The sequence below is a fragment of the Ptychodera flava genome, chromosome 19 (genome assembly GCF_041260155.1).
Source record: "Ptychodera flava strain L36383 chromosome 19, AS_Pfla_20210202, whole genome shotgun sequence".
NCBI classification, from domain to species: Eukaryota; Metazoa; Hemichordata; class Enteropneusta; family Ptychoderidae; genus Ptychodera; species Ptychodera flava.
In genome coordinates this window covers 12600432-12627819 of record NC_091946.1, presented here as the reverse complement: position 1 = coordinate 12627819, position 27388 = coordinate 12600432, and the positions used below count along the sequence as shown (strand labels likewise).

Here is a 27388-nt window from a genome sequence, read left to right as displayed (position 1 = left end):
GGGTTGTGATCAATATAAACCACTATTGGCTGATTTGAAGAAGTAACATAAACTTCAAAATGCTGTAAAGCTAATATCAAAAATAAACACTCTTTTTCAATTGTAGAGTAGTTTCTCTGAGATTTGTTAAATTTGCGTGAAAAGTAGCAAACAGGATGTCCCATGACTATCTTCTTGCAATTTGTTGTTGGAAAACTTGAAATGGCACTGAATTTGGCATAAAGTATGCACGGCAAAGTCCGGTTATTTTTACTGAGTTCGATAAAGTCATTGTTCGGCAAATACTTGGCTTCCTCCTGGAGATATTCCGCTTTCGCAGGATTCAGTCCGTCTGGATGTTGTTCCACTGGATTACTGTCGCAGACATCTTCGTTGTGGTAGATGATGTTTGTCCTCGTTGGAACATCTTGAAACAGGTGTTTATATTCGTGGAGCAGTTCTTTTACCTGTTGTTGTTGTTCTGGCTGGAGGTGTGCCAACTTTGTAGACTCCAGCTTCTCCAGGATTTCTGAGTTCTGAAGCTTGACCGAGCCCAGCTTTGAATTTAGAGTATTTTCACTCAAGTCAGTTTCAGTATCACTATCTTCATAATGGTTTGAACTGACTGCACTGACAGGCTGAGTTATAGTAGGATTATCCCTATCCAAATATGGCTTAAGCATATTTATGTGACATAGCTGTTTTTGTTTTCGCCTGTCAGGTGTTGTTATGATGTAATTTAAATCACTCAATTTCTTATCAATTAGATATGGCCCAAAGTAACGAGCATGGAGTGGTTTGCCAGGAACCGGAAGTAGAACAAGAACTTTTTGACCTGGTTCAAACTTCCGTTTTGAGGTGTTTTTATCGTATTTGGTTTTCATTGACTGCTGAGATGACTCAAGATTTTCTCTGGCTAATTCACATGCTTTAGAGAGTTTTGTACGAAAATCTGACACATATTGCAAAATATTCAGACAATCATCATCGTCTGATAGGAATTTCTCTTTAACGAGCTTAAGTGGGCCACGGACTGTATGTCCAAATACAAGCTCAAATGGGCTAAAACCAAGAGACTCTTGAATTGACTCTCTAACAGCAAAGAGCAAAAAATGAATTCCTTCATCCCACTGCTTCTCTGTGTCAAAACAGTAGGTCCTAATCATGTTTTCAAAGTTTGATGAAATCGCTCAAGAGCACCCTGACTTTCTGGATGATAGGCGGATGACCTATACTGTTTAATGCCTAGCTGATCCATTACTTGTTGAAAAATACCAGACATAAAGTTGGAGCCTTGATCGGACTGGACACATTTAGGGAGGCCAAATAAAGTGAAAAATTTGACTAAAGCTCTCACTATAGTCTTTGTCTTTATGTTTCTCAGTGGTATGGCTTCTGGGAACCGAGTTGATGTACACATAATTGTCAACATGTACTCATTTCCTGATCTTGTTTTTGGTAGGGGCCCAACACAGTCTATTAGTATCCTACTAAATGGTTCTTGAAATGCAGGAATTGGCTGTAAAGGGGCCTTTGGAATGGTCTGATTCGGCTTTCCTACCATTTGACATGTGTGACAAGTTTTACAGAAATGTGCTACATCCTGCCTGAGATTAAGCCAATAAAAGTGACTGAGAATTTTATGATAAGTTTTCCTGACTCCTAAGTGACCAGCCCAGGGGGTTTCATGGGCCAGGCGCAATATTTCAGCACGGTAGGGCTTTGGAACCACAATTTGATGTTTTATAGCCCAATCGTCATCAACCAAAGACATCTGGAGGTCTCCATTTACGCATGAGAATACCAGATTTTGTATAATAGGAAACAGAGCTATCCGAAGTTTTACCTTCATCATCTACCCTGTCAAACAAAGACAAAATATCTGGGTCTTTGTGTTGTTCTGCAATGAGATTTGATCTAGAAAATGTCTGACTTTGGTCAGCAGAAGTTTTACTGGAAGTTTCAAATCCACGAGGGATAACGGAATGATCCGTGTCAAACACCTGACTGAGAAAGGTGTCATTTAAGTCAACATCTGTGACATTATTTTTGAGAGTATTTTGATTCTCGGAAGTTTTCTTTGACATGGCTCGAGTAATGGCACATGAAGGAAATAAATCGGGTATCTCTTGTTCAATTGGCTCTGGATCCTGATCTAAAGTAGGATTATCAGTCACAAGTGGATTAGTAATGACCTTGTCCCCAGCAAGGTCGTTTCCAAGAAGAAGGTGAATCCCTTCAAAAGGCAAAAAAGGCCTAATACCTAAAGCCACAGGTCCAGAAACAAAGTCCGAAGACAAATAGACATTATGGAGAGGAACAGGAATGTAGTCATTACAATCTACCCCCTTAATAAGAACTTTAGAACCTGAAAATGACTTTTCAGAAAACGGCAGGGTATCTGCCAACAAAAGAGACTGGGAAGCCCCGGTATCTCTTAAAATTTTGACAGGGGTAGCGGAAGAGAAATCACTAGAAAGTGATATAAAACCATCATGAATAAATGGTTCGAAAATACCCATAATGCTATCTTGAGAAGAATTGACCTTGACCTCATTAATTGGGGATAAGAGGGGTTTAACCTCAGAAAATGTGTGCACACATTATTAGACTCTAATTGAGTTGATGAAGAAATAAAGCCGGTTGGCTTAGATCCACTTTGACCACTTTGACCTTCACGTTTTCTTTTCAATTTGAAACAATCTGACACTAAATGGCCGTCTTTCTTACAATAATTACAAGAAAGTGTACCGAACTGTTTGTCAGAAGGAGATTGAGACTTGGGATCTGATGATGTGGGAGTGTTACTTGAAGTGTTACTTGAACTTTGTGAACTGTTGTCAATTGATTTTCTACTCTCCTTTGAGAAATTCTTGGATGAAAAGGAGGTGTTAAATTTCCCTGCATTGTTTACGTATGAAAAGGACTGGGATGGTTTGCTGAGAAAGGAAGATTTGTGGGTCAATGAATAATCATCGGCCAAACGTGCAGCAACCTCCAATGTATCTGCCTTTTGTTCATTGATAAACGTCTTGATGTCACTCCGAATGCACCTTTTAAATTCCTCAATCAAAACAAGTTGTCGTAATTTATCATAATTCTGACTGACCTTTTCCGAAGAACACCAACGATCAAACAGTTGTTCTTTTGTTCGAGCGAATTCAACATAAGTTTGATCTTTCACCTTCTCACAATCCCTAAATTTCTGACGGTAAGCTTCAGGCACCAACTCATAGCCCTTGAGAATTAATTCCTTCACAGAATCATAATCTGAAGCCTGCTCTACTGACAACTGAATGTAAATTTCTCTGGCTTTACCCACCAAAGCACTCTGTAAAAGCATAGACCAGGACTCCTTAGGCCAACTCAGACTCTGAGCAATTTTCTCAAAATGAAGGAAATATTTATCAACATCTTTTCTTGGAAAGGGGGAACTAACCTGAAATGCTTAGTGATGTCAAACTTGTCTGAAGGGAAGAATTTTCCTGACTGTCCAAGCTCCAAACGTTTCATTTCTAATCTTTCCTGCCTATCTTTCTCTCTCTGTCTTTCTTCCATTTCTAATTGCATTTGTATTTTTTCTTTTTCTAATGCCTGTCTCTCTTTTTCCATTTGTAATTCTAGTTTCTTGATCTCCAAATTTGTCTGCAATTCTAATTCTAATTTTCTGAGTTCAGAGGTAGACTCGGGCTCATAATCTTTCAGGGTGGATTCCTCAAATTGGCCTAAATCAACTAGATGTTTGGCAATACGGTACTGTATTTCCCTCTTGCGCATAGATCTTTTGACTTCTACTTTAAGGAAATTGGCCAGTGCAATGAGGTCGTCTTTTCTGAGGGAATCAAATGTGTCCTGATCAAGGTCATCCATAAATTCGTCTGGCTTGAATTCCGCCATGATTGAATTTTGCTGAGTTCACAGTATACAGTAGTTTTGAAAGGCTGTCAAAATGTTGTCAAACGGCTCAAAATATTCGTATCCCGGACGAGCCCCCAATTTTGTTACGTGCAGAGGAAACGAACAAAAGGGTGAACTCAGCAGTTTACGTTTAAACAAAATTTATTACGAAAACAAAACTAATTGCTAAGTCAGGGACAGAGTACAAGCTTTAAAAGTGTACAGACTACTTATCTCAGCTGGGACGGCAAAGCTCCAGTCTCAGAGTTGTAACAGTCAGTTGGATGAATGAACAGTCCTTTGGCTTGCAGGCTTGAAGCTGCACAAAGTCCACAGTATAAATCCAGCGTTGACAGTGAAGGTCTTGAAAAGTCTTGAGAATGACTACTGCTGGAGTTAGTAACACACAAGAGACACGATCCCAAAAGTCTGACTGGAAGCTGAGCGCGTCCCTTTTATAAAGGCATGTAAGAACAATCTAGAACTTTTATTGACATGCTAATTACTGTTCTAAAATTATCTCCCTTACACAACTAATCAACTTTCCAGAACATTCCAAACATGACTAATTGAATTCAAGGTTGTGAGGTCATTAAGGGCAGTGACCTTGGGAATGTTCTAGACTAATTGAACTCAGGTCATGATGAGTGTGGGGGAAATGACCTACATAACAGCTTATACATCCAAAGAAATTGTAACTTGAGTAATAAAAACAGAAAAAAATATTCTCATGATCTTTATGAACTGGCATACCTTGCTACACCCGAGTCTCTCTATACAGAATGTAATACATTGATACTGATCAACAACCATAGATAAAAGACAGCGAAACTCAGCCAAGCTTAACTGATTCAGTGTTTTATATTACTATTTCAAATCAAACTGATTGCACAATCTCTTGATATAGAAGTGACAGTTTTGTGAAATTCCACCATCAAAACCCTAAAACTTGACACAAGTATGGCTTGTATGCTGCGATCAACAGCATAGTGTGAACTGGCATGCAAAGACTGCACACGGAAAAGCAACTCAACATTTTAGTATCAAATGCTCTGTATCTTGTGAAAACAACAACATAGCAGTGAAACTTGTAATAGTAACCAGAAAAAACTCTTCACAGATGAAAGGATAATTGCTTCAAATAAATGAAACTCCATGTTACTGCATTTAGCTCGTCCGAAAGTGACGGACATCGCACGCCAAATATTTCATGTCCCAGGTTTTGGTAGTCCGTATGGCTACCATTTCATGGACTTTGGTAGCCCCAGGGAAAAGTTGGTAGTCTATGGACGCGGACTACCGCTAATTTCGAGCCCTGTAAAGTATGCTAAATTATCAGAGCTACATTGTTCAGTATGTCAAACATCATAGAAATTTTAAGAGCAATAAAAACCTTATAATAACTCCGCTTTGCGGTTTGAACTGAACTTTTTTACGAAAACCTATTGTTTTGGCTTTCACCTAAACATTTGCAGTGTACACCATGGATAACCATTATATAGATGTCAAAGCTATTAAAACTTTATTTCAAATCAACCCAGGGTCACCCGGCAAAGTTCAGTACTAGAGAAAAAAATTACTAAACATTTAACAATATTTGAGATTTAAACTTGCTGCCATCCCTATGTTAACGCTATGGGGAAAAAATCAAAGTTTTGATTTTTGAAAAACTAGGATTGTGAACATTTTTCTTACTCTAAGAGCTTTAAAACGAGCCCTCACAAGTGGTAGATCAGAAAAGAAATGTAAAATTTTGAGAGTTCGAATATCTGTCCCTGAGGCACACTCTAACTTAACACTGACAAGACTGGTTGGAGGTACTTACAGTCAGGTAAGATCCCTGGAACTGGAAACTCATCAAATTTGTTGCAAAGGAATATATGCATGCATGATTACAGCTTACCCTCCTTGGGTGGCAAATATGTTGAGTCCAATGTCTGTCAGTACATGGCCTTTCTAAAGCACAGACATTGCAGCCCAGCTCTCCCGAGGATCGTAGCAAACGTTGTTCTGAGAAAGGTTGCCAGTCTGCTATGTCTACTCTAAACATTTCCCTTGCATGTATCTGTTTATGCATTCAGGCATTTTCTTTCTGAATAACTCGGCGGGACAACACTTTTTGTTCAAATGTAAGGTCATGAAGAAAAGGGGGTGTAAAATTTCAGGGAGAGTTGATGGCCAGATCAGAGGAATTCTATATTTGCAATCCACTCAACCATGAATCTTTTAACATTTATTTTTACTTCTTTTGGGATAAAGTATTTTACACAGTTTGTTTAGTTAAGAGCTTCTGATTAAGGAAAGTGAATGATGTATTTTGCAAGAATTTTACAGTCTACTGTTATATCAGACTTTGTGATTGTTGACTGTGAACTGTAGTACCTGTCTTTCCCTAATTTGTGACATTGGCTTTCACAATTCTCACCGACACAAACTGCATTTTCATCTTTTTCAAAAGTCACACACATCCTATGCATGAGGGTGAAATGAGATTTGATAATTTAAAGTCCGCAGCCACAGTGTAGAAACCAGGTATTTTAACCCATTTTAACTGTTTTTATCCCAAGGGATTATTGTTACAATACTGACTTTCATCACAGGAATGCTCCATCTTTAGTGAACTTTCATATTTGACAGTGATAAATCATCTGTTCAATGTCCATGAATAATCTAAAGTTTGTAATTCTTTTGAAGTAAAATTTCTCTTACATTTTTCAGATATTATGGGCACTGAAGAAAAATATGACGTAAACAACTTGGTTAAATCAGAATGAAAACCTTGACGGTTCCACTTTGCGTAAAGAGTCACGACCAAAGGAAAACAATTTACATTCGCTAATTTGTTGGAAATTGCTTTCAGTCAAACCAAAACGAATCAATGTCTGTTTGCGCCAAACCTCAGGGCCACCAAAAACAACCATGGGTGAAATTTGAAATCATTGCATTCTGCAAACATCATTGAACTTGACAATTGAACACAAACACAGGATCGTGCCAGCCTTTACCAAACCTTTCTGACCAATGTGAAATTTGATAGGATGTGTGTTATAGCTGAGTGAATACACTGCATCATAAAGACATCTGCTTCATGGCCAATGCAAAACATTTGTGTCCCGGCAACTTTTTCTCATCATTCCGGTAAAGGGAGACAAAATGACAGTCATGAGAACCATTGTAACCAACATCATTTTTGAACATTTTAATCATTTTTATGAGATTTTGGCATTAAAAACGTCAAAACTCTTCTGAATGTGATGTACTATCTGTATGCATCTCAAATCAGATTCAAAACCAAAGTTCCTTTTTTACTGAAGCAGTATTCTGTTTTGTCTCCTGTTTTTCCCCGAATGAAATATGAATGATGAACGACTTCCTTCCAAGTGAGGCAAGAGTAAATTTGGTCTCATGCTTTTACTCTGAAAGATTTTGCAATATTCCGATGCAGACATGATTATTTGGAGAAGATCTCAAGAAGGCAGTAACATCTTTTACTTATTGCTGTATTGGAAAAATACTCAAGAAGTAATTGATCAACCAAACATAAGACTTTCATATGAAATTTTGACATGATACAAAGGATGGTGATTACCTAAGACTTGCAGACATCTGAACATTACTCACTGTTCAGAATTCAGCACTGATCCAGCCAAATATTTGTTAGAAATATCAGATCAATGACCATATGACATGATAAATCCATCATAAAGAAGTGATCGATAGATAACTAATCCTGAGCCGAACTTTTAGTTGAAAACAGTCACTCTACCAGACAGAAGTTAAAAGAGCAATGTCTGCGAACAGGCCTCTAAGTTCTCAAGCTTTCTGCACAGATACAGTTAATTTCTTGATTTATATAACCTTAAAAACAATCTCCCATTGCTTTACAGAGACTCAAATTGTCCACTTTTACCCTGTAACCCCCGTTTACCCTGTACCCCCGTTTCCCACTGAAAAAGTCCAACTCTGCCACAGAAGACAATGAGGTCGGGCCAAACCATGGTGGTGACAGGGTTATAGGGCTTGTATGATATGCAGATAACACAAAATTAATGATCAGAAACTATTGTTTGAGGCCAAAAGGTTCAGGTCAAAGGTTAAACACTGCCCACTGCAAATCAGGATCTTAATTACATCTAATGTGTGTGGCAATTGGTAATTGGGCAAAGCAAATTTTATTGGGCAAGACTACATGTAGCTATTTTACAAGACATGATGAGCGACGTCGACTGTAAATAACTTTGTCCACAAAATGTAAGACAATTTCAAAGTATGTTCGCTGCTAACGTAGACAGTAGACATCATAAAAGTTTACTGGAGGGTGGGGGAAATATTTACTATAAGGTGAAAACAAAGCAAACAATTAAATATGGCTGATCAAAGTGCACTTCTTGCCAAACAACAGGTACATTGATTTTTTTTAAAGAGTGCTGAGCTCTCAAGCACAGATGTGGTCCATTATGATAAAGAGTTTGAAAATGTTCTCATGAAAGTTGCTACATCAACAACTTTTTAGTGTTTGTCAGGAGAGTGTGAGATTTTCAGGAAAGTAAGGTTCAATATTCAAGAGCCATTGAGCACACTTCAGGGTATATAAAGTTGTCAGGAACCCCCAGCACTGAACGATGGCTATTGTGTTTGTACATTTATGATTTACCCTGTGCTGTGTTTATGGGAACTATTCTGACGCTATCTAGAATTTTATGGACATGCCACTATAATGATTGTTCCACAATGTTAAATTGAGAGCCTTAGTTCAAATATTGCAGTTCAAAATAACAATTTCTTTTACAAGTAGGATTTAGCTACTATTGACAGTAACAGACAGTTCAGAAGCTGAGTTATAAATATTTACAGGAATAATTGAAAGGGACAATAGCTGTCACTTTTGATAATTTTGTTCTTCACTGTTGGTTTACAAAACAAATAGTGCCGATCGCAAATGACGTCATTTCTCTCTCATTAATATGCAAAACTAAATATTTGTATTCACTTTCCATAAGACTGACGAAAATAAAACCTGCCTGTGTTACAATGCATACTAAAAGTCACACTAATTTGTATTCATTTATGATTCAGACTACCAGCTGCAACAACAGCCGCATATTATGCAACAACAAAATTTGTCTGAATTTAAGACAGGTGAACCTGAAATCGTGATCACCGCTATTCATGTTCTTATGCTTCTCGCAAAACACAAGGTATCACAAACACAATACATTGAACAAAAAATGCAATATCATACTTGACAAAATCAATTCTAGCATGGACTGAAACTCAGATGTCAACAACAACATTACACACATGCAGACTTTACTGACAAGTCTAACATTTTGACACGATTTTGGGACTAATAAGAAACTGTAATTAACAGACAGAAAAAGAATAGCTGCACTGTTCATAGAACTTCAAAAACAGCAATTATCCCGAGATCCCCGAGATCTTTTATCTGAATATGTTTCTCTAGATTGATATCCTGAGAGGATTTGAGTCGTTCCGTTCAAAATGGTGAAGTATGTACACGTAGATTATTTGTTTGAACACATCCACTTGCATGGTGTCAGGTACAAATAATGAAATAAATGATGACCTTACATGACCTCAAGGGACAATGACTGCCGCGAAATGGGAGTAAAGTCCAGACTCTAGATATAATACCTGTTAATTCTATTTGCTTTGGGAAGATATATATCAACATTCACGGGACTGTAACTGTCTGTAAATATATTTATGCTGTTTTTTTATGGGATACAACATCCAAATTAAATCAGTTTTTTGAATTCTCATCTGACAACCAGTTTCAAAAGCTGACAATGTAAAATGTGTGAGCTATTGTTTTAAAATATTACTTCCAAAACCACCGACTGAAATAAAGTACATGTAGGAAGCAATAAAGCAAAAAGGATTAAAATGATCTCAACAGGCTGCCACCTTGTTCCTGTCCAGGGCAAGGGTAGGATGGAAATCAGGTAGGACAATTCCATGGAGAAAAGACTTGGAGTGATGGGAAGACGACAAGACTAATACTGGAAGAAAGAATTAGAAGGATAATGGGAAGCAAGGAACTACAGAATGAAAACAGAATTTATTGCACAATGATATACTGGTGCATGTATCATACCACCTAGTTTTAAACAGGCTTCTATTTGACTGAAGTAATTACACATTCTTGTTTGTGAGAAATACAACTAAAACGGATGACTAACCATTGCGTATCAACACACTGTTTTACTGTATCTGAGTGCCAGCTGACTGATCCAAATAAATATTTGTACTTGGCAAAGTCTGGAGGGCAAGAATGTATGATAGCACTGCCCTCCTGTAACAGAGTAAAGTTAAAAAGCCATGAAAAAATGCACATTATGTGCTCGCTAACTGGAAAATTAGCAGGACCAGATCTCAATGTCAGGGACCGGAATTTTCACCTGGGTCTGGGAAAGCGAATTCCTGAATTGCCTTTGTCGGTTTCTCATGAAGCAAAGCAGGCTCCACTCCGGTCATTTATATATTTAGGATATGCTCAATTTAAGAATGAAAAGTTCAACAAAGTCAGCAGCTGTGTTGCTGCAATTCCTGAAAATGCATGGAAGAAGAAAATGTTTGAAACTATACCGTGGGAGTCAATACGTAGTCTTCTTGTCACACATGTAACAAGTAAAATCTCAGCCTTTGTAAACAAATCTCTGGTTGAATTTCGGCTTTTTTCAACAGGGGAACAATGAAACAGATAAAATTTCAGAATGTTTTTTTGAAAAAACAGAGTACTTTGAGCACCGGGTACATTATCGGGGAGTCAACCGAATCTTACATTGAATGTGCTGACTGGACACTCCCGGTCAATGAATTTCTTCGTTTTTCACACACCTGAGAAAACCTTTACACATGTTACACATATTGTTTTCTCTAAAGAAATTCTACTCCTTTTTTCTTATAGTTGTGGAAACCAAAATCCTGTGATATGGTTACACTTTACTTTAAAAACATTAAATAGTAGAGTTTTAGAAGACTGAATGGCCGACTGTACTGCTAAACTTTTGGCGGGAAAACAAAATGTAGTGGGAAATCAGCAAACACTTTGATTTACATTCACACACAAAAATTTGGTTGAAAGAAATTGTTTCTGCTAGAATCACTTACTTACACCAGTACACAAATAAATTTTTTCTTCAGGTGTTACAGAATTTGTCCTTCTTTATGTTGTACGTGGGTTTTCCTATTATGGATCAGGTACATTCACTGTCTTGTACAATTAGATGTAATATTTGCGTTTTCATAATGTTCACTATAAGTTATCTTTGCAAAATGTTACCCTAAAAATGTCCAAAATACACTAATAAACATTATTTATAGTGATTGGTTGTTTTTGGGCATTATGATTAATTACTATGACTACTGTCTGATGGTCACTTGACGTAAAATAGTACGAAAAAAAAAGTTATGTACAATGAATGCAAAGATCTGTGTGTACGTTACACATTTTAATTATTTCACCCGTTTACAATGATTGCTTCACCCAAATCCATTGATATGAATGGTGATTGTGGACCTGTTCACAGGGAATCGGAGGGGAACAGGTCAAGATTTGAAAACTCAAGAAACAACTACATACGGTATTCAGTGTAGCGTCAACGTCCTATTCTAGATCTGTAGGAGCTCTGACATGTGTACACCCGATTGCTCTGGCACAAATCATGAAAATGTGTTTTTTGTTTGTATGTGTTTGCCAAGATTGCATACACCTGTTCATTATGTCAATTGGATACTTGTCTTTGAAGCTAAGAGATACTCTGAAAGGTAGCACTCTGCGAAATATTTCAATTGGACAAGTTTTCTTGAAAGTGGGGTTTGAACAACACTTGGCATAAGGAAAAGCTAGACAACAACAGTGAATTACTGACCTTTCATCTTTGAAGATGAGTTTTTCACACCAACGGAGCACAGAACTAGAAAATGCTTGTGCTGTCAAAAAGAAGCGACTGAAATGGGTACAGATATCATGTGTGGAATTTCTCCCTAGCCTACTTCAAGCAGAGGAAACACATGCTTCGTAATTGCTCCGACGGCTGGAAAGCGTCCAATATGCCATTTGAGTGTTTGTCAATGTTTGTCGGGAAGCACCCTTGTCATATTAACAGGACAAACAACCAAATAAGAAGCTGCTAGAAATACCAAGCCACCTGTGAATCTGTCGGCTATTTTGCCTGCAGCGTCAACCCGCTGTCAGACTACAATAGGCTGGAATCACCTGTAAGATCTCTCTTCAAGGGCTGCTTATAACACCTATTTGTTACACTGTGGCAAATTTGACCCCCTGATGTCAAATTTCCAAGATTTTTCAACCTTTGTCCCTTTTTCCAATGAGATAGAACAATAATGGTCGTCTGTTACTTATGTTTATGACAGTATCTTTTCAAATTAGTCTTACTGTGGTCTGATTTCAAATCCCATTGACTTGCCAGTATCTTATCCTCATCTGAGAGGGAGGCTGTACATACATAGGTCAAGGGTCCATTTGTCTGCCATTTAGTAGGGTAAATGATCTTGTTTTGTAACAGTGTACCCTATTAAGGAGTTTTCTATTTTTATTACACACACTCCATTGTTAGTAAAAGTCTGCCAGGAGTCCATACAACACATACTATAGATACTCTAGATGAAAATGATGCAGCCTCCGCTATTTCACTTGAAGTCAAATTTCAGCAGAAGACTGAAGTTTTTCAAAATGTCTCAAATTTAAGGTTTTATGGTCAAAAACATCCATAATTCCTAGTAAACCTCCCTCAGGGCTCACATGAGAAAATCAAAGGTAAAAGGTCACTTTTCTGTCTTCTGGGCAAGTGTCATTTCAGCAAACATATTGTGGTGAACAGTGTTTTTGCTAAGGTTGGGAAATATAAATGTAAATGATCTGGGAACCCAGGTAACATTGCTGCTGTCCCTATATTTGATTGCATTGATATACATGTACCAACCTGAAGGGGAACACTGGTATTAAAAATGACTGGGAACCCCAGTAATATTTACTTGCTTACCGCCCTAAGCAAAAACACCGGTGAAGGTTATAAATGGTTCTGAAATGCGACAGATTACTAACCGATTCAATTTTGATTACGATGTACAGTATGTTGGCAAACTCACATACAAGATCATGCATCCAAAAATCTTATCAAATAGATCTAATGCTATGCTCAACATCCTTCTTTTTCTACCATGATTCTAAACTTTCCTAGGTGAACTATTTCATCAAGAAACCTCCTGTTGTTGCACATGCTGTTCAACTTTTTATTAGTTTCATCATACAGGCTCACGAAAATTCAAGGGTCTATGATTTTATTCACAATCGACAGCACTTTTGCACACTTCACAGTTTGCGTGGAAGCTCATTATCTGACCTAACCAAAATGCAACATGATGAGAAAGATACTTTTCAAAGTGAGGCAAAGGATGATAACTTGAAGTTGTCATTTTCTTCCACCTGAAGATATCATGTGTCCGGGACTCTGCACTCACTGGAGGAAAGATTTGCCGAACAATCATCAAAACACCTCACCCAAACTTGACACTGCTCTAAAAGCAGGTCAGCGGTGTATGACCTACATTAAACAGAGAGTCAAATACAAGATTAGAGATAAGAACCTGTTATAATCTGCTTTAATCTGATTTCATAATCTGATTTCTGACTGCGATCAGTCCTGATCAAATAATTACCAGCAAGAATAGATTAGCTTTGTTATTGACATAACCACCAGTTGTTTCCTTTCTTCCAAAGTTACCGCAGTCAACCACAGTCCCTACACACAACCGGTGTGTGGAGGGACTGTGAGTCAACCTATCAATCAGAATATCCTCACACCCACACATTTCCTGAGATGATATACTTCAAATTCAAAGTCTGTTGGAACAAATTTCTTGATGTGCTAAACTTGTTATTCTCAATGTCTACATATTTAATTTACAATTTGCACGTCTTTCTTTTCTTTTGCATTTTACAGCACTGTAAAACTGTTTAAATGATTTTGTTTTATGTCTGGTAATGTTGTCCAGTATATTCTTCTTTTTGATATTTTTATGACATTTTCACCATTTTTGTTCCATAAAATTGACGGCTTTTCTCGTAATTTTCTCAAAAGCATGTTGGAATATTCAGCACTTGTCTTGCTAGCAAAATACATTGTGTACAACACACAATATTACTATAGACAAATGTATTGTAGTTCGAACTGAAAATTCAGATGTCATATTTTGATATCAGGCATGCTGCACTTGATAGATTGTAAAGTGTGTTAGCAAGTTGAAGGCTGGGCATTCTGATATGATTTTGAGTGTTGAACAAGAAACTGTATTTCACAGAAAACAAAAGTGGAAAGCATTTTGAAAGTTGCAGCCTATCGTTGTTTGAAGGAGATGAGATGAATGTTTTAGTTTACATAAACCACCTTCAAAGCCATGTTTTTTTAATCTTTGGGATGAGTTTACGTTTAATATACAAAATCATTACCAAGGCTTTACTATGAGTTCTGAAAACTGCAGTTTGGTGCATACAGCAAACGTTACAAGATTGCTCAAATCAAACTGACAGCCTATATCGTATTTCTTTCTTTTTATCAAACTTTATTTCAGAGTCCACGATACATAAACCCATGCAGTGCCAATGCTCTTTTGTAATCCAAAAATAACCATGGTACAGAGATAACACAAACAGATATAAGCCCAAAGCAAACTTACTGGTGTTTGATAAGCGTACAGAAAAAGCCCTACTTGATGATATGGCTGCAAGGCTGTCATTGTGATGGGTTGTACCATCCACAGCATAATATGGTCATGTAGTTGAGGCAGAATGAGTCTCAGAAATGGACCCTTTTTGGACTCACAAAAATCTCATTTTTTTCTGGCCCACAACTTGTACAAAATCATTTCATACCTTGTTGGGAATATGGTCACCATCTTGTGATGAACAGAAATTACACTTTGTCCAAAGGTGCTTGCAAAAAAACAGTGGCAGCCATTTTGAATTCCAAATACTTGTAAATATTTTGTAAGTTGATTCTCTAATCAAAATGTTTGTGTGTTGTTATTCTTAACAATAAAGAGAATAATTCAAAGGGTAATTGTGGAACAAACATTTGTTAAAGTTTATAATTTCTATTTTCAAGGGGTTGACCCGCTCATTCAAATAACCTGAATTTGAGAACAGCCACTCAAAAATAAAATACTGAATACGGCAAAGGAACGCCAATTAATTAAGATCTAAATTAGCCATAGTGCATACCACAACTTTACAATTTATTGGCAATAGATCTGTCATTCTGGTCTGCCGATGCTAGAAATAGTAAATAGATCAGTTGCAATGGGGGTAAACACAAAATCCTTATGATATGTACTTATATACATCAGAAGTAATCTTTCTAAAACTGAAGGAGTGGCATAAGTCACTGGTGCATAATTCAGTTGTGTGTATGTATGGTCCTAATTATGGCTAAACATAAGGTAGAAATACTTCCAGTTCAAAAAATCTCTGTAATCTCAACGTGTTACAAATCAGTGAAGTATAACAAAATAAAAAGATTTATGTAGTTACAAATTGCAGGTGATTTGTGTCTTTCACAACAATAAAATATACCTGTACTTTTGTGCGATTACTACATTAGAAAGGCATCAGAATTTTAAAATATTTGTCTCACAAAATGTGACAAACAGATGGTGGGGCTCTGAAGTATAAAATCAGTTGGAATTTTAAGATAAATGTGCCTTGGGAACTGATATTAAGACTCTCAAAACTTTTACAATATTCTTTTTGGCCTACCACTTGTGAGGGCTCATTTTGAAGTTTCAGGAGTAGATAAAGTTTTGTTGGCTTAGTTTTGTGAAAATTGGGAAATTTTATTCTCCTTCATAGAGATAACACATGGTAGCGGCCGTTTTGGATTTCAAATCTCGGTAAATATTGGGTACTTTGTTTCAGTTGTGCCAAAATTTGCAAGGTGACCAGTGATTTTAATTCCAAATTTTAAAAGAGAATCATTGAAAGATTGCTTGATGAAAGTTTGAGCAAACGTTTACGTGTTTAATATTTTGAGATGTGAACTACCCTAAGAGCGCAAAATGGAAATGATAAATAAAAGTCATTGCAGCTGTGTGTGTCCTTTAAGTGCGACTAGAAAAATTACTCTGCTGCAGATATTTCACGTTGGAAATATCAATTAGTTCACGGTACATAGGACATCACTTCAAGACCTTTGCTGTTTGTGATATTTCATTAATGAGACATACTTCTCTCAGAAGGAAAGCCAAAGTCCTCTAGAAAAATGGGAAAATATTTGTCCTGTACAGATGTTGGTGTAAAATACATTTTCTAGGTCCAGATTTTTGGATTGCATATAAGGTTCAGAACAGACAGGTGCCAGACAGGTGGTTTCTTTAGATAGAATGCACTAGAAAACAGATTTTCAAACTCTCAAAATTGTAGAGTTCATCACAGGTCATCAAGTTTGTCAAGGCTTTCAAAACTTCACAGGAAATGGAGTAATTCACCGTTTCATTTTTCTGAAAATCAAAAAATTTAAATTTTCCTGTGAAGTAACACGGCAGCCATATTGAATTTTGAAAAAGTGAATTTCACTGTCTTCCCTAAAACATCCAAGAATTCACACTGCGAAATAATGACCTTGAATATCTGGATTTTCATTTTTGGTTTAGAAAGACAGTACCCAAGTTTCTCTAAGTGAAGTATGAGTATAGACAGAAAATTCTAACCAAACAGACCGAGCGGTTCTCTCTGTGGCCTCTCCGCTAGGCGACTGATGCCGTATGTTGTGGGTTCGAACCCAATTGAAAACTAGCCGTATTTTCTACCCTGGGTTGGTAACTCTGCTGGTGGACAGAATTGTCCCCGAGGTTATCGTTCGCCCAGTTAAAAGCGATGAAATTCGTTTTTCGCTTCGATAAAATGTGTATGTGCGATGTATGACAGTGAGCATGCGTGTGTGAGAGCTTCACGAACTCTACAACGTGTGGAGCCGTCTCAGTCAGAAAATGTAACAACTTAGCCGGCTATTGAACCACTCTTTTTTGGGAGTGGAGATTTAGCCGAGCGGTTCTCTCTGTAGCCTCTCCGCTAGGCGACTGATGCCGTATGTTGTGGGTTCGAACCCGATTGAAAACTAGCCGTATGTAACCTTCACATCGATAACAATTTTCAATTTGAAATTTATCATTTGTTTATCAGTGATTTCCATAGACACCAAAAACTAATGTGGAAAAAATATTACAAGTGACACAGAAGCACAACTAGACTCACTATGATATTTTTGGAAACCTGTGTGATAGATAATTTAATTTGAGCAAGTCGAGTCAGTAATGCGCACAAGCTGTTTGAACTGTAACCAGCCAGCAGATCACACTCCTGACAACGGATGTATTTCAACATTCTTATAATCCAAAAATAAACTGACTGTGTTAAACATTTATTGGTGCCGCACTGGTTATACTGGGTGTACATTAAGCTATGACTGTGCACTAGATTAGTTTAAATCAAGCTTCGATGCTACTCAGTAACTTAAACATGAGATACCAAGGATGACTTTGAACAAAGTATTGGATACAAATCTCTGAATTTCTTATATGTTTCAAACATACGTGGTATGGTGAAGTTGGATTACGCATAATATTATAGGGGTCAAAGGTTATCTCTGTGGCTATGTGGGTTTGGATTTGCTGTTTCTAAATATTGACAACGGCTTCCTTGAATGACCACTGACCACAACAAGATGAGTTCTACCACCATTACACTGGTCAAACTTCATTTAAATGCTGTACATAGCATTCAGATTTTCACATGAAATGACGGATTTGGACGAGTTGGGGATTAAAACTGAAGAGGTTGAACTCTTTAAAAGGAAGCAAACTGCATACCTTCACTGGCTTCAGGTACATAAATAACCTGTCTGGCCGGATTTAGACTGGCCCCCTTTGCTTGGCTTTTCTCGGCAGAAGTTACTGTGGGCCAACACATTCACCCAATGATCTACGCAACAGCATACCACTGATGTGACAGTCTGCTAGAGTTTATTCCTTCAGTTTTATTCTGTTTTGATATCTATAAGCCAACAGACTTGGAGCAAGTCTACGTGAGATTTTGAAATACCTGATAACCCCTTCACTTACATGTACTTTATCTCCACTCATTTCACAAAGTAAACTTTTAGAGTAGTTCTCTGGTATATCTGATAGCTGTAAGATCTCAAAAGGACTGCATGACAATAAATATGGTAATACATAATGAAAAAATCAAAAATATTTTACAAATCCCTGACGAAGGCTGGAGCAAAGGAAAAGTATGACTAACATGATTATTCATATTACTGTACTATTTATTGTGGAATTACAATATGAAGTGTTTTAAAACCTAAATAGATTTTGGCAATGTTACATGATACTGTCATTGTCAAAGAATTTTGTTTCTAACCCACAAAATCTTCTCTATTATCCTAAACCAATATTACAGACCATACACTTGACACTTACACTCTGAGATGTTGAGAATACCCTTTGCAGAGAAATATTTTAGCAAGCTTAATCTCTGACATTTGAAGTGCAGAATTTTTGTCTCCTGAAATGAGATCATTAAAAGCCACACACTTGGCATTGGTGAAGATTCTTGCACTCAAAAAGAAATATTAAGTAAAATTCACCATAATTCAAGGTTTCTAAGGTCTACACAATGAGGATTAAAGTTGCAAAACTGCAATTTTTGATATCACTTTGATAATGTCTGTAACTTAATAATGACAAGTATTTTATCAAGTCATACTGATTGAAGAATTCCTGTTCATCAGTCATCTGAAATCTACTTTCATCCTAGGCTGTATGGTAGAAACAGAAAAAAAGTCTTGATTACGACATCTGATTCTCTGATAATTACTAAATGCTTGTGCCATAAATCACACAATTCAAGTATTTCCATACTATATGTAAATATGTAACCACAGGCTGGGGCAAACATTAGATAACTGACAACAATGTTAAGCACGAAATGCTATTTTTCAAATTATCAAATTTCATATTATTGCAAGGTTGTCTGTAATTCTCAAGTCGAGTGAAACAGGCACCAAATTAATTCAGCACAGTTTTTTTTTCTCCCACATGCAAAGACCATGGCACGTCTTCAAATTAAATACATTTTTGAAATATTCATGTCAGACAAATAAACAATCTGGCACATTAATTTTGTCCAGCCAGCAATTGGGAAATGTTTGCACATAGCACGGAGTACGTTTTACTACAATTAGTGTGGGCACAGCCTCAATGAAATTTCTGACGCATAAGATTGTTGGCCGGATAGGCTGGAATTTGGCTTTAAATTGCTGAAAGGACAAACTATAGGTTTCATTTCTGAAGTCTCTCAAACGACAGTGTACTTTATAAAACACTACAGCATTAGCCAATCGAGGGAATCTTGAAAGGCAGTTGTCACACTGGTGGAATACTTTTTCACCAGATTTCACTTGCCTGCAGTAGATCTACATGAACTACGGTATAACTTATAAATCTCTCTGTTCCAATACCACTTATTTTGGGACATGGATGCCTCAATTTACTGCGAATCTTTCTAATTTTCAATTTCTAATGCTGAAACTGTAAAAAAGTAATTCTCTGCAAATTATGTCCACACCCACTAAAGAGTTGGTGAATAAACTTTTGTGCACGTATTTAAACACTTAACACTTAACCCTTTGGAACAAAAAATGTTTTTTAAATTTGCAAATTAAATTTTTGAGAGGTCCAGTGGACTTACTGAACATATTCACAGACATACATTAAACAATGCAAGGTATAGTACAGCCTGTAAAGTTGGTCAAGCAAAAAGTTGTCCTACATGGCTTCTGACACAAGAGAGGTTTTCGAAAGGAAGATTCAAAACCAGTGCTATAGTACAAAGTATTAAAATAATGTCTCTTCAAATGTAGGATACTGAAAGTCATTTGTATGGTGTCGAAGCAAGCATTACGACCAGTATTTACTGATTTTTTTTAAGGTTTTGGATTGTAAGCCGGTAATATCTGGACTTCCAAGGTCATTTACTGGGGTGTTCCCCTGGTATAGTTATACTGGAGGACAGCCGAAGTGTTACATCGGCTCCAAAGCTTTTTATATTAATTCTTCCAGTTCTCTAGCCTCACAACTTTACTGAGGGCAGACCCCACTGTGGGGTAGTCAAATGTCATGTACTTTAATTCTATCCATTGCATGATATGGGTGAGGGTTCCAGCATCGACAGTGTTCCCCCCCTCTACTGTCTATGGTTCAGGCCAGGCTTTTTAAGGTTAGGCCTAGAGTTAGATGTATAAAGAATCTTAGAGCTACAAATATTCTGTTAAGACCCAATAAAGTGATAATATTGACAGTTACTTCCTATTATTGGTTCTACTTATGTTCATATACGCCCAGAGTCCTTTTAGAATTTGAACTTTGCTAAATTAATGAAGTGAAAAATCATAGACCCGAGCAAGTTTTGACCACAAGACTTGATTTTGGACAGACTGAATATTCAAATTAATATCAAACAATGCAGAACATAATAAAAGTTATCCCTTATGCCAACATAGGCCAATTGTTGTCAATGGTAAATGTGGACCTGTTTACACGAAGTTGGGGTGAACAGGTTAAAAAAACTGTACAGCAGAGACCAACATACTAATACTAAAGAGACCACAAAAACTGATGTACACTAACAGAGAACATTTCTAAACCAATGATCAACCATATGTTCAGGACAATATTGTTTTTTAAAATTAACATGCAATATTACATTTTTTGTCCAATTTCACCAGATCTTTTACAAGTTTACAAATTAAGTCTGATCTACTTGGATTTGGTGCATAAAAAAATATTTTATCCAATAATTATGATTTGTCTAATGCAGTATTTTTTTATGTATACGACACAATGGTGGCAATAAAATTTATGAGTTGTTGTTATGAGGAAATGATGTAACCTTACTGCACATATTTTGACGTCAAAAATGAGACTGTATTACGACATGGCTAGAATAACAGCTACACAACAAAACTTTAACATATGAAGAATTTTCCTTCTTGCCATGAACAACCTGAACAAAATGCTTTTTAGACCAGACTGAAAAATATATCGACAATGGGACCAACTTAACAATTCATAAATTAGCATTTTCATTGTAAAGATGACTGACTTTGCATGTAAACTGGACAAAGACAATCTTTGACAGAAACACTATGTCATTGTGTGACACTCATATCAATCATCCTTAGAGTAGAAATAACGATGACAGCTTTCTCTTCAAACGGATAGCATCGAGAGTGCAAGAAAATACATGTACACGTCCCAGATGAGGAATTATACAACTGTTTTGTCAATGGCGTGGAATCTATCTTCACTAATCCTATCATTCTTATCTCATATGATGTCATGGTACAATACATTAAGGCTACAAGAAGACTATATACTGTCGTCCTCGCTGGCAAAATTCAATGTGCTTACAAATTTCAAACTTGGCCATTGTACCGAGATTTCTGCTGTTATTGCACTTAATACAGTTTTTGACTGTGTCTTTTCTCAGCACTGACTGTTTCTTAACATTTCCAGGCTGGAATAAATTGAACTGCACATATTTTTAAACCTTTGCTATGAACTTGCTATGAACTATGGATACTTTGCCACAACAGAAAACCTTAGAATCCTATGATTTGGAAAAAGAATAACACCATATTTAGCATTGCACAGTGCATTTATATTATCTACCAGTACTGAAACCACATATAAATTTCAAACAGGCTTTATTATAATAAAGTCATTCAGATGTTTGGCAAAAATATAAAAAACACTTCATGAACTTCAATGTGTCCTGATTATTTTCAACAGAGATGGCCGCCAATTGGAAAGTTCATTTACAATGAAAGATGGGTGATCTGACTACACATACACGTTTTTCTAAGGAAACTTTGGGAGGGCTGAAAATTCTCAGTTCACCATGAACAATCTCTGAATCTTTTAACTCAACTGTACCTTATCAGAGCCTTGATCAAAACTTTATATCTATATGAGGAACCTGATGAATTTTTTATGACTTTTAACAGACACGCTATACACACTACTATTGTACACATTTCTATTAAACATAACTTGTTCATTCAGTAACAGGGGGATCTCTATCGGGTAACTCCAATTCAACATTACGCCGCCGTATGTCAACAATAGGTTGAAGTTTCATGTTTACCTGAACCATTGTGCTAAAATGTTCAAAAACACACTATGGCAATTGCGGTATGAAATTACTTTTCAAGACCCAGCGCTCTCAGAAAACACATGTTTCTATCTTCTTTGCAGTTTTAAAAGCACAGACAGCAATCACTGAAGCTGACTGACTGGTACAGTGGTAGTCTGGTGGCATTATGAAGGAAGATGTGAAACTACCTCTGTTTACAAGGGAATAGGTTAAATACTGTACAGATATGATGTATATCTCGTTGCAGAACTGTTTGACATTTAAAGAGATCATATCTGATCTGGGGGAAAACTGGTAGATTTTCGATGATTAAAAGAAAATCTACCAGAGACGATAAAAGCAGAAGTTTGAAACTCACCTTTGGTTTCTGACTGTGAAATCCCACGGGGCATTTTCTCTGTGGAGGCATCACCTTTCATTTGCTGCTCTGATTTGCATACAAATTGCTCAGCATTGCCACCTTGTGTCGCGTCAGAATCCCCCGTGACTGACGTCGGCTCACCAGTGTTGCACCTCTCGCTGCATACCTGCACTGAAGACGGCTGGGATCTCGCTTTGCCGACAACGATGGCTGTCGGTGTCTGTAAATTCACTGCATTCATTCCTCCAGTGGAGATGTATCTGCTCTCTTCCTGTGATGCAGCACGTTTGCCTCTCGGCTCGCAGTTTGCTTCTCGGCTCTTTGTCAAAGACAATACATCGCTCTCATCAGTTGATGCTCTCCTGACCTCACAAGATGACTCATGAGTGTGTCGTTCGCCAGAATTGCGCGTTTGCATTAATTTCCCATCTACACTGTCACTAACTGAAGATTTAGCACTGTTGCTATGGAAACTACCAGCTGCTGGTCTTGGCAAGGCAGACTTCTTCAGGGGCGATTTACCATGGTTACTTTGATCCCCCGGGTCTTGTGATGGTGACTTCTGCTCTGCTTTATTGATACCTTGGGTTACACCATGCGGGGACATTCTATTTCTGCTTTTGGGGTGTTTTCTGGTGGGCGTCAGTATTTCTGATTTGGAATTTGGTGAAACTGATACTATAACCCTAAATGTGCCAGGGCTGCGATTCACTTCTCTTTCTGGTATAGCAACACCTCTCACTTGTTTGTCTTCAACTAGTGAACCCTCTCTGTGTAAACAATCGGTGCCATCGACATCTCCACCGATGGACTGATTAACTTGAGGATGCTGATTGGTAGGTGGCATTCCGTGTGACAAAGTACGCAATGTGTGATTCGATGCTTGCTCTGAGATTTGGTGCATACTAGTGCTTCTGTTTTCTTCATATTGCTGGCCCACTCTGTGGTTTTCAGTTTCTCTACTGTCATGCTTGGAATCCTGAGTGATGGAGTTTTCCTTAGGACAATTGGCCATACTGACCACGTCCATTTCTGTTTTGTTGATAGCACTACTAATGCCCCCATTGTTCTGACTTTCTTGGGCAGAACCGAAATCAACTGGAGTTGTATTGCTTTCTGATTGAGGACGAACTCCATCCATAAGACCATTCACACTAATTGATTCTGCATGCTTTAGCGGTTTGAGATAATCGCTATCCTGGCCTGTATCACTCAGTGTCGATTCATGTGATATCACATCACCTTGGTGGCCATTCGAGTAAAGCTCATTATTTGCTTGCTTCATTGGCCCTGGTTCTGTCTGGCCTTCGCCTGCTTTCACGCAGTTTGACAGTGTACGGCGAGGTGATCTACGTACTGAATCTGCATCTGAGCCTTTCTGATGGTGAGGATTGCCGTTTGATACATTAACGCAGTTAGTTACACTGTCTGTTCCTTTACATTGTGTAAGAGTTGTTATTTCACCGACTGTGCTCACCATCCCAATATTTGAATGTCCCGCTCTTGTCACGTTGAGATGTGCAGGTTCGCGAGCAATATTTGTGCGTTTCGTTCTGTGATCTATGGTGCTCTGTGTTGACACACTGGCTGTACTGCTCTGGGACATGGCAGTTTCTGTTCCACTTAGATGATTCTGGTGAAATGTACCACTGTTTGACGCCCGACATTCTTGTGAAATAACGTCCAGGTCGTTGCTTTCTACGTCCGGGGAGGATACGCTCTCACCTTTTGTAATATTTCTCGGGAGCATGTCATCCTGATTCATTGCACTCTTTCCAAGTACGCTTTCTCTTTGAAATGTCTTGCTAGTATTTGTATTCATCTCTGCCGTAAGTGGTTTGTTATTTGCATTTACAGTCTCCTTCTGTTTGATGCGTTTCTTTCTTGCTTCACGTTCACTCAACTTTCCATCCTTTTGTCTCAGTGACTTAATACCCCTATCTTCCGCTGGGACGTTTTGTCCCACTGCCATCTGACTTTCACGGATGTGTGTACCACTTTCTTTCGCAACAGAAGTTACCTTATTTTTGGGAGAGACTACTTTTTCAGTGTCCTTCCTTGGGGACACTACAGGCCTTGGTAACTTTGAGCTTGGGGAAGTGCACCGTCTTCTGTCTCCCTCTGTGGTTTCTGTGGTACCTATCACATCACAAGATAGCTTTTTTACATCTACCGTTGACCTCCCTGTTGGTACTTCAGCTCCCCTAATCACGCCGTGAAAGCTCCTTCTAAATGAACTATTCCTATTAAACTCCCTGCTTTTTTCGTCTCTTTGATAAATAGCACTCCTGGGTCTTGACTTACTTTTATCCAGTTGTCCAAAGCTGGCATTTCTGACAACAGCTGTCTGTGTGCCATTCACTCTCTTCACATTGGACAGCCCTTTCTCAGTTTCTTCGGTATAACTACAACCCCGTGAATTGAGTATCTTATTACTTACTTGCGTAGAACCGCTAGACTTTTGTGGACTTTTCATCCCAGCAGCATTCATGGTCTTTGTCTCAGGTTCACGTACATAACTCCCACATTCTCTCCTTTCAGCTTTGCTATTCTGTCTTGGCAGAGACCTCCTGGTTTTACAACTCCTCAGATCATCATTTGTGAGATTAGAATGTCTGTCCGGTGCAGTAATATTTTTATGATCGGGTTTAGCTCTCCTAGAATCCTGTATAATGGCTTGAGTTTTGTTGGCATCATTGTCTTGTCCTGCACCTGTGTTTGATCTCAATGAATGAGTGTGCGACTGTTTTTGAGGACTTACGGGTATCCTGGACTTTGTGAGTTTTCCATCCTTTGTGTTTATGGGAGACATCGAACGCACACCTTTCTGCATTTTCTCAGCTTCCTTCTCCGGCAAAGAATTCCTTTTGGTATCATTCAATGTCATGACTGACTTTTTGTCTGAATTTACGGTCTGGTTTATTGTTAGCCTTTTCTTTTCCATCGTTGATCTAAGAGTCCTGGAATGTTCTCCCCCATATGCCAGCTTTAATCCCTCAACACTCCTTGGATCATTCCCTTCTGTTTCTGCCGATGAATTACCATAATTGCATTTATTTTTAATTTTCTTTTCATTGACAAACGCTAATGAAGAGGACCCTGAAAGTTGTTGATCTCGCTTAGACTGTGACGATCGTTGCTGCCCTTCGGTGCTCGGTGAAACTGGAGGCTGTGCCAAAAGTTCAAGTTCACCTATCGTACCTTTTGCGCGCCTATCTGGTTTCTTGTTTTCTACTATCGCATTTGTCGGTTGTGAGTTGAATGACCGATTGCTTGCAGATTCCCCCGTTTGTTGCTGTGTTCGAGATCCCATACACTCAGTCGTCGAATACACCATCGACTTTGGCCTCGCGTTCGTTATTGTATTGGTAATATCTGATGGACTATAACTAGAATTGCGAAAAACACTGCCGCTTGGCTTACCTGGTGGAGTCGTTGAAGCTGTAGATCGGCGCTTCACAATCGAAGACTCTTCCGTGGTTTTACCATCGATTGCGTGACTGCAGAGTTGTCCGTAGACTTCTTCATCATCCCGACCGCGATAAGATTTATGACTTTCGCTCTTCTTTGTAGATTGACTTTTAATATCTCCGGTGACCTTGTCTTTCTTTTTCTTACTTTTTGTTTTGGACGCTAGCTTGACGGCAGTACCCAATGATGTGTCTGCCTTGAGCTGCCGTTTTTCGAATACCTGTGAACTGGGACTGTACGTTGATTGGTCCCTTGGCTGCCAGATAGTTTCTGCAGACTTCACTTTTGTCTCACTATACAATGTCGGTGTCGAGATATTCAATGTCGTTGTTGAAGAACTCTTTGTCATTTCATTCAATTGTATTTGTTCGTTTGATGATCTCCTATAAGAATGCTTGTTAGCTTTTGCTATGTTGTGACGGCTGATCCATACGGGGTCGTAACCCGCATTGGCGCTCAGCAGGCTCTCGGAGCGCGAATTCTCGCAAATACTCCCGTGCTCGGGTTTGAAGGGCTTCCTTTCGCCGCTGGTGGGCCTCCGTCCCGTGCTGAAAGAAGCACTGCGGTGCAGACCAGAATTATCCCGCAGGAAGCTCTCTTTCCCGCCGTTGCAGTTCATCGAAGCACTGCGTCGAAGACCGAAGGACATGACAGATTCCGTACCGCACGGTGCTGGGTTGCCGTTGCTTAGTTCGGGACGAAGTCCCGGTCTGTCAACACTACCGAGCGTTGTTCCATTACAGCTGTCGACACTAGACTGACCTTTGAGACGCATCGCGGACACTTCGGTCTCGTTCTCTGCGGAAACTTTTCCACGATCTTTTTTCTTCTCTCGGGCACTCTTCCTGAACAATATCCTCTTAAACATGCTTTTCGCGGTTGTTGTTTGGTTACTTTGTGAACCGCTCAGCGGCTTGCCTGTAACTTTTCCGTTGCAGTCGGGCGCTGTGCGACAGCCACCGGCAAGTTTATCATTAACATGTGGGTTGGTCGACGACTTCCCTGGTCCGTGGCCGTTTTCATATCCGTTCTCATTAATTCTCTGATTTCCCTGGTCATTGACTGACGTCCGTAGACTTGACATTCGTATCCTCGACGGCAAGACGTTGGGATAATCTAGAAAGAGCACAAACCATTACAAACATGCATCAGATCGCAACTGTGTACAGAGTCCAGTCTAAATGTAGCATGTGTTGTGCAGAAGTCAAAAGTCCAGTTTTAAAAATCGACAGTTAAGATGTGATTTGGCGGTGGTTACACATAAAGTGGTCAGTCAATTTTCAAAACGAACAAAGAATATGAATGCCCGACTATATCGCTTACTTCACGTGCTATATCTGAAATATTTTCACCAAGAAATACCTGTAAAAACATAAAATATAAAGAGAACATTCGCCTTACCAGCCACCCGATCCGCCATGTTT

At 38.3% G+C, this 27388-nt stretch overlaps 2 protein-coding genes across 2 annotated transcripts in view; one reads left to right on the top strand and one right to left on the bottom strand.

Annotated features, from left to right (window-relative positions):
* The window catches only part of LOC139118616 (alpha-1,2-mannosyltransferase ALG9-like), a 513500-nt gene that overhangs the window by 457547 nt on the left and 28565 nt on the right, over positions 1-27388 (top strand). The gene's annotated exons all lie outside the window — the stretch shown is intronic.
* LOC139118984 (mucin-22-like) lies at positions 9790-27384 on the bottom strand. The gene is made up of 3 exons (XM_070682586.1): positions 27366-27384; positions 22491-27080; positions 9790-9899 (listed from the first exon to the last, which is right to left on the bottom strand). The coding sequence occupies exons 1-3, from the start codon at positions 27382-27384 to the stop codon at positions 9790-9792; spliced, it is 4719 nt and encodes a 1572-aa protein (XP_070538687.1).

Excerpts from the sequence above, each read along its gene's own strand:
- LOC139118984 (XM_070682586.1), bottom strand. Across the intron at positions 9,900-22,490 it reads TTCACAGTCAGAAACCAAAG|TATTAGTCTTGTCGTCTTCC; the intron begins GTGAGTTTCAAA and ends TCTTTCTTCCAG.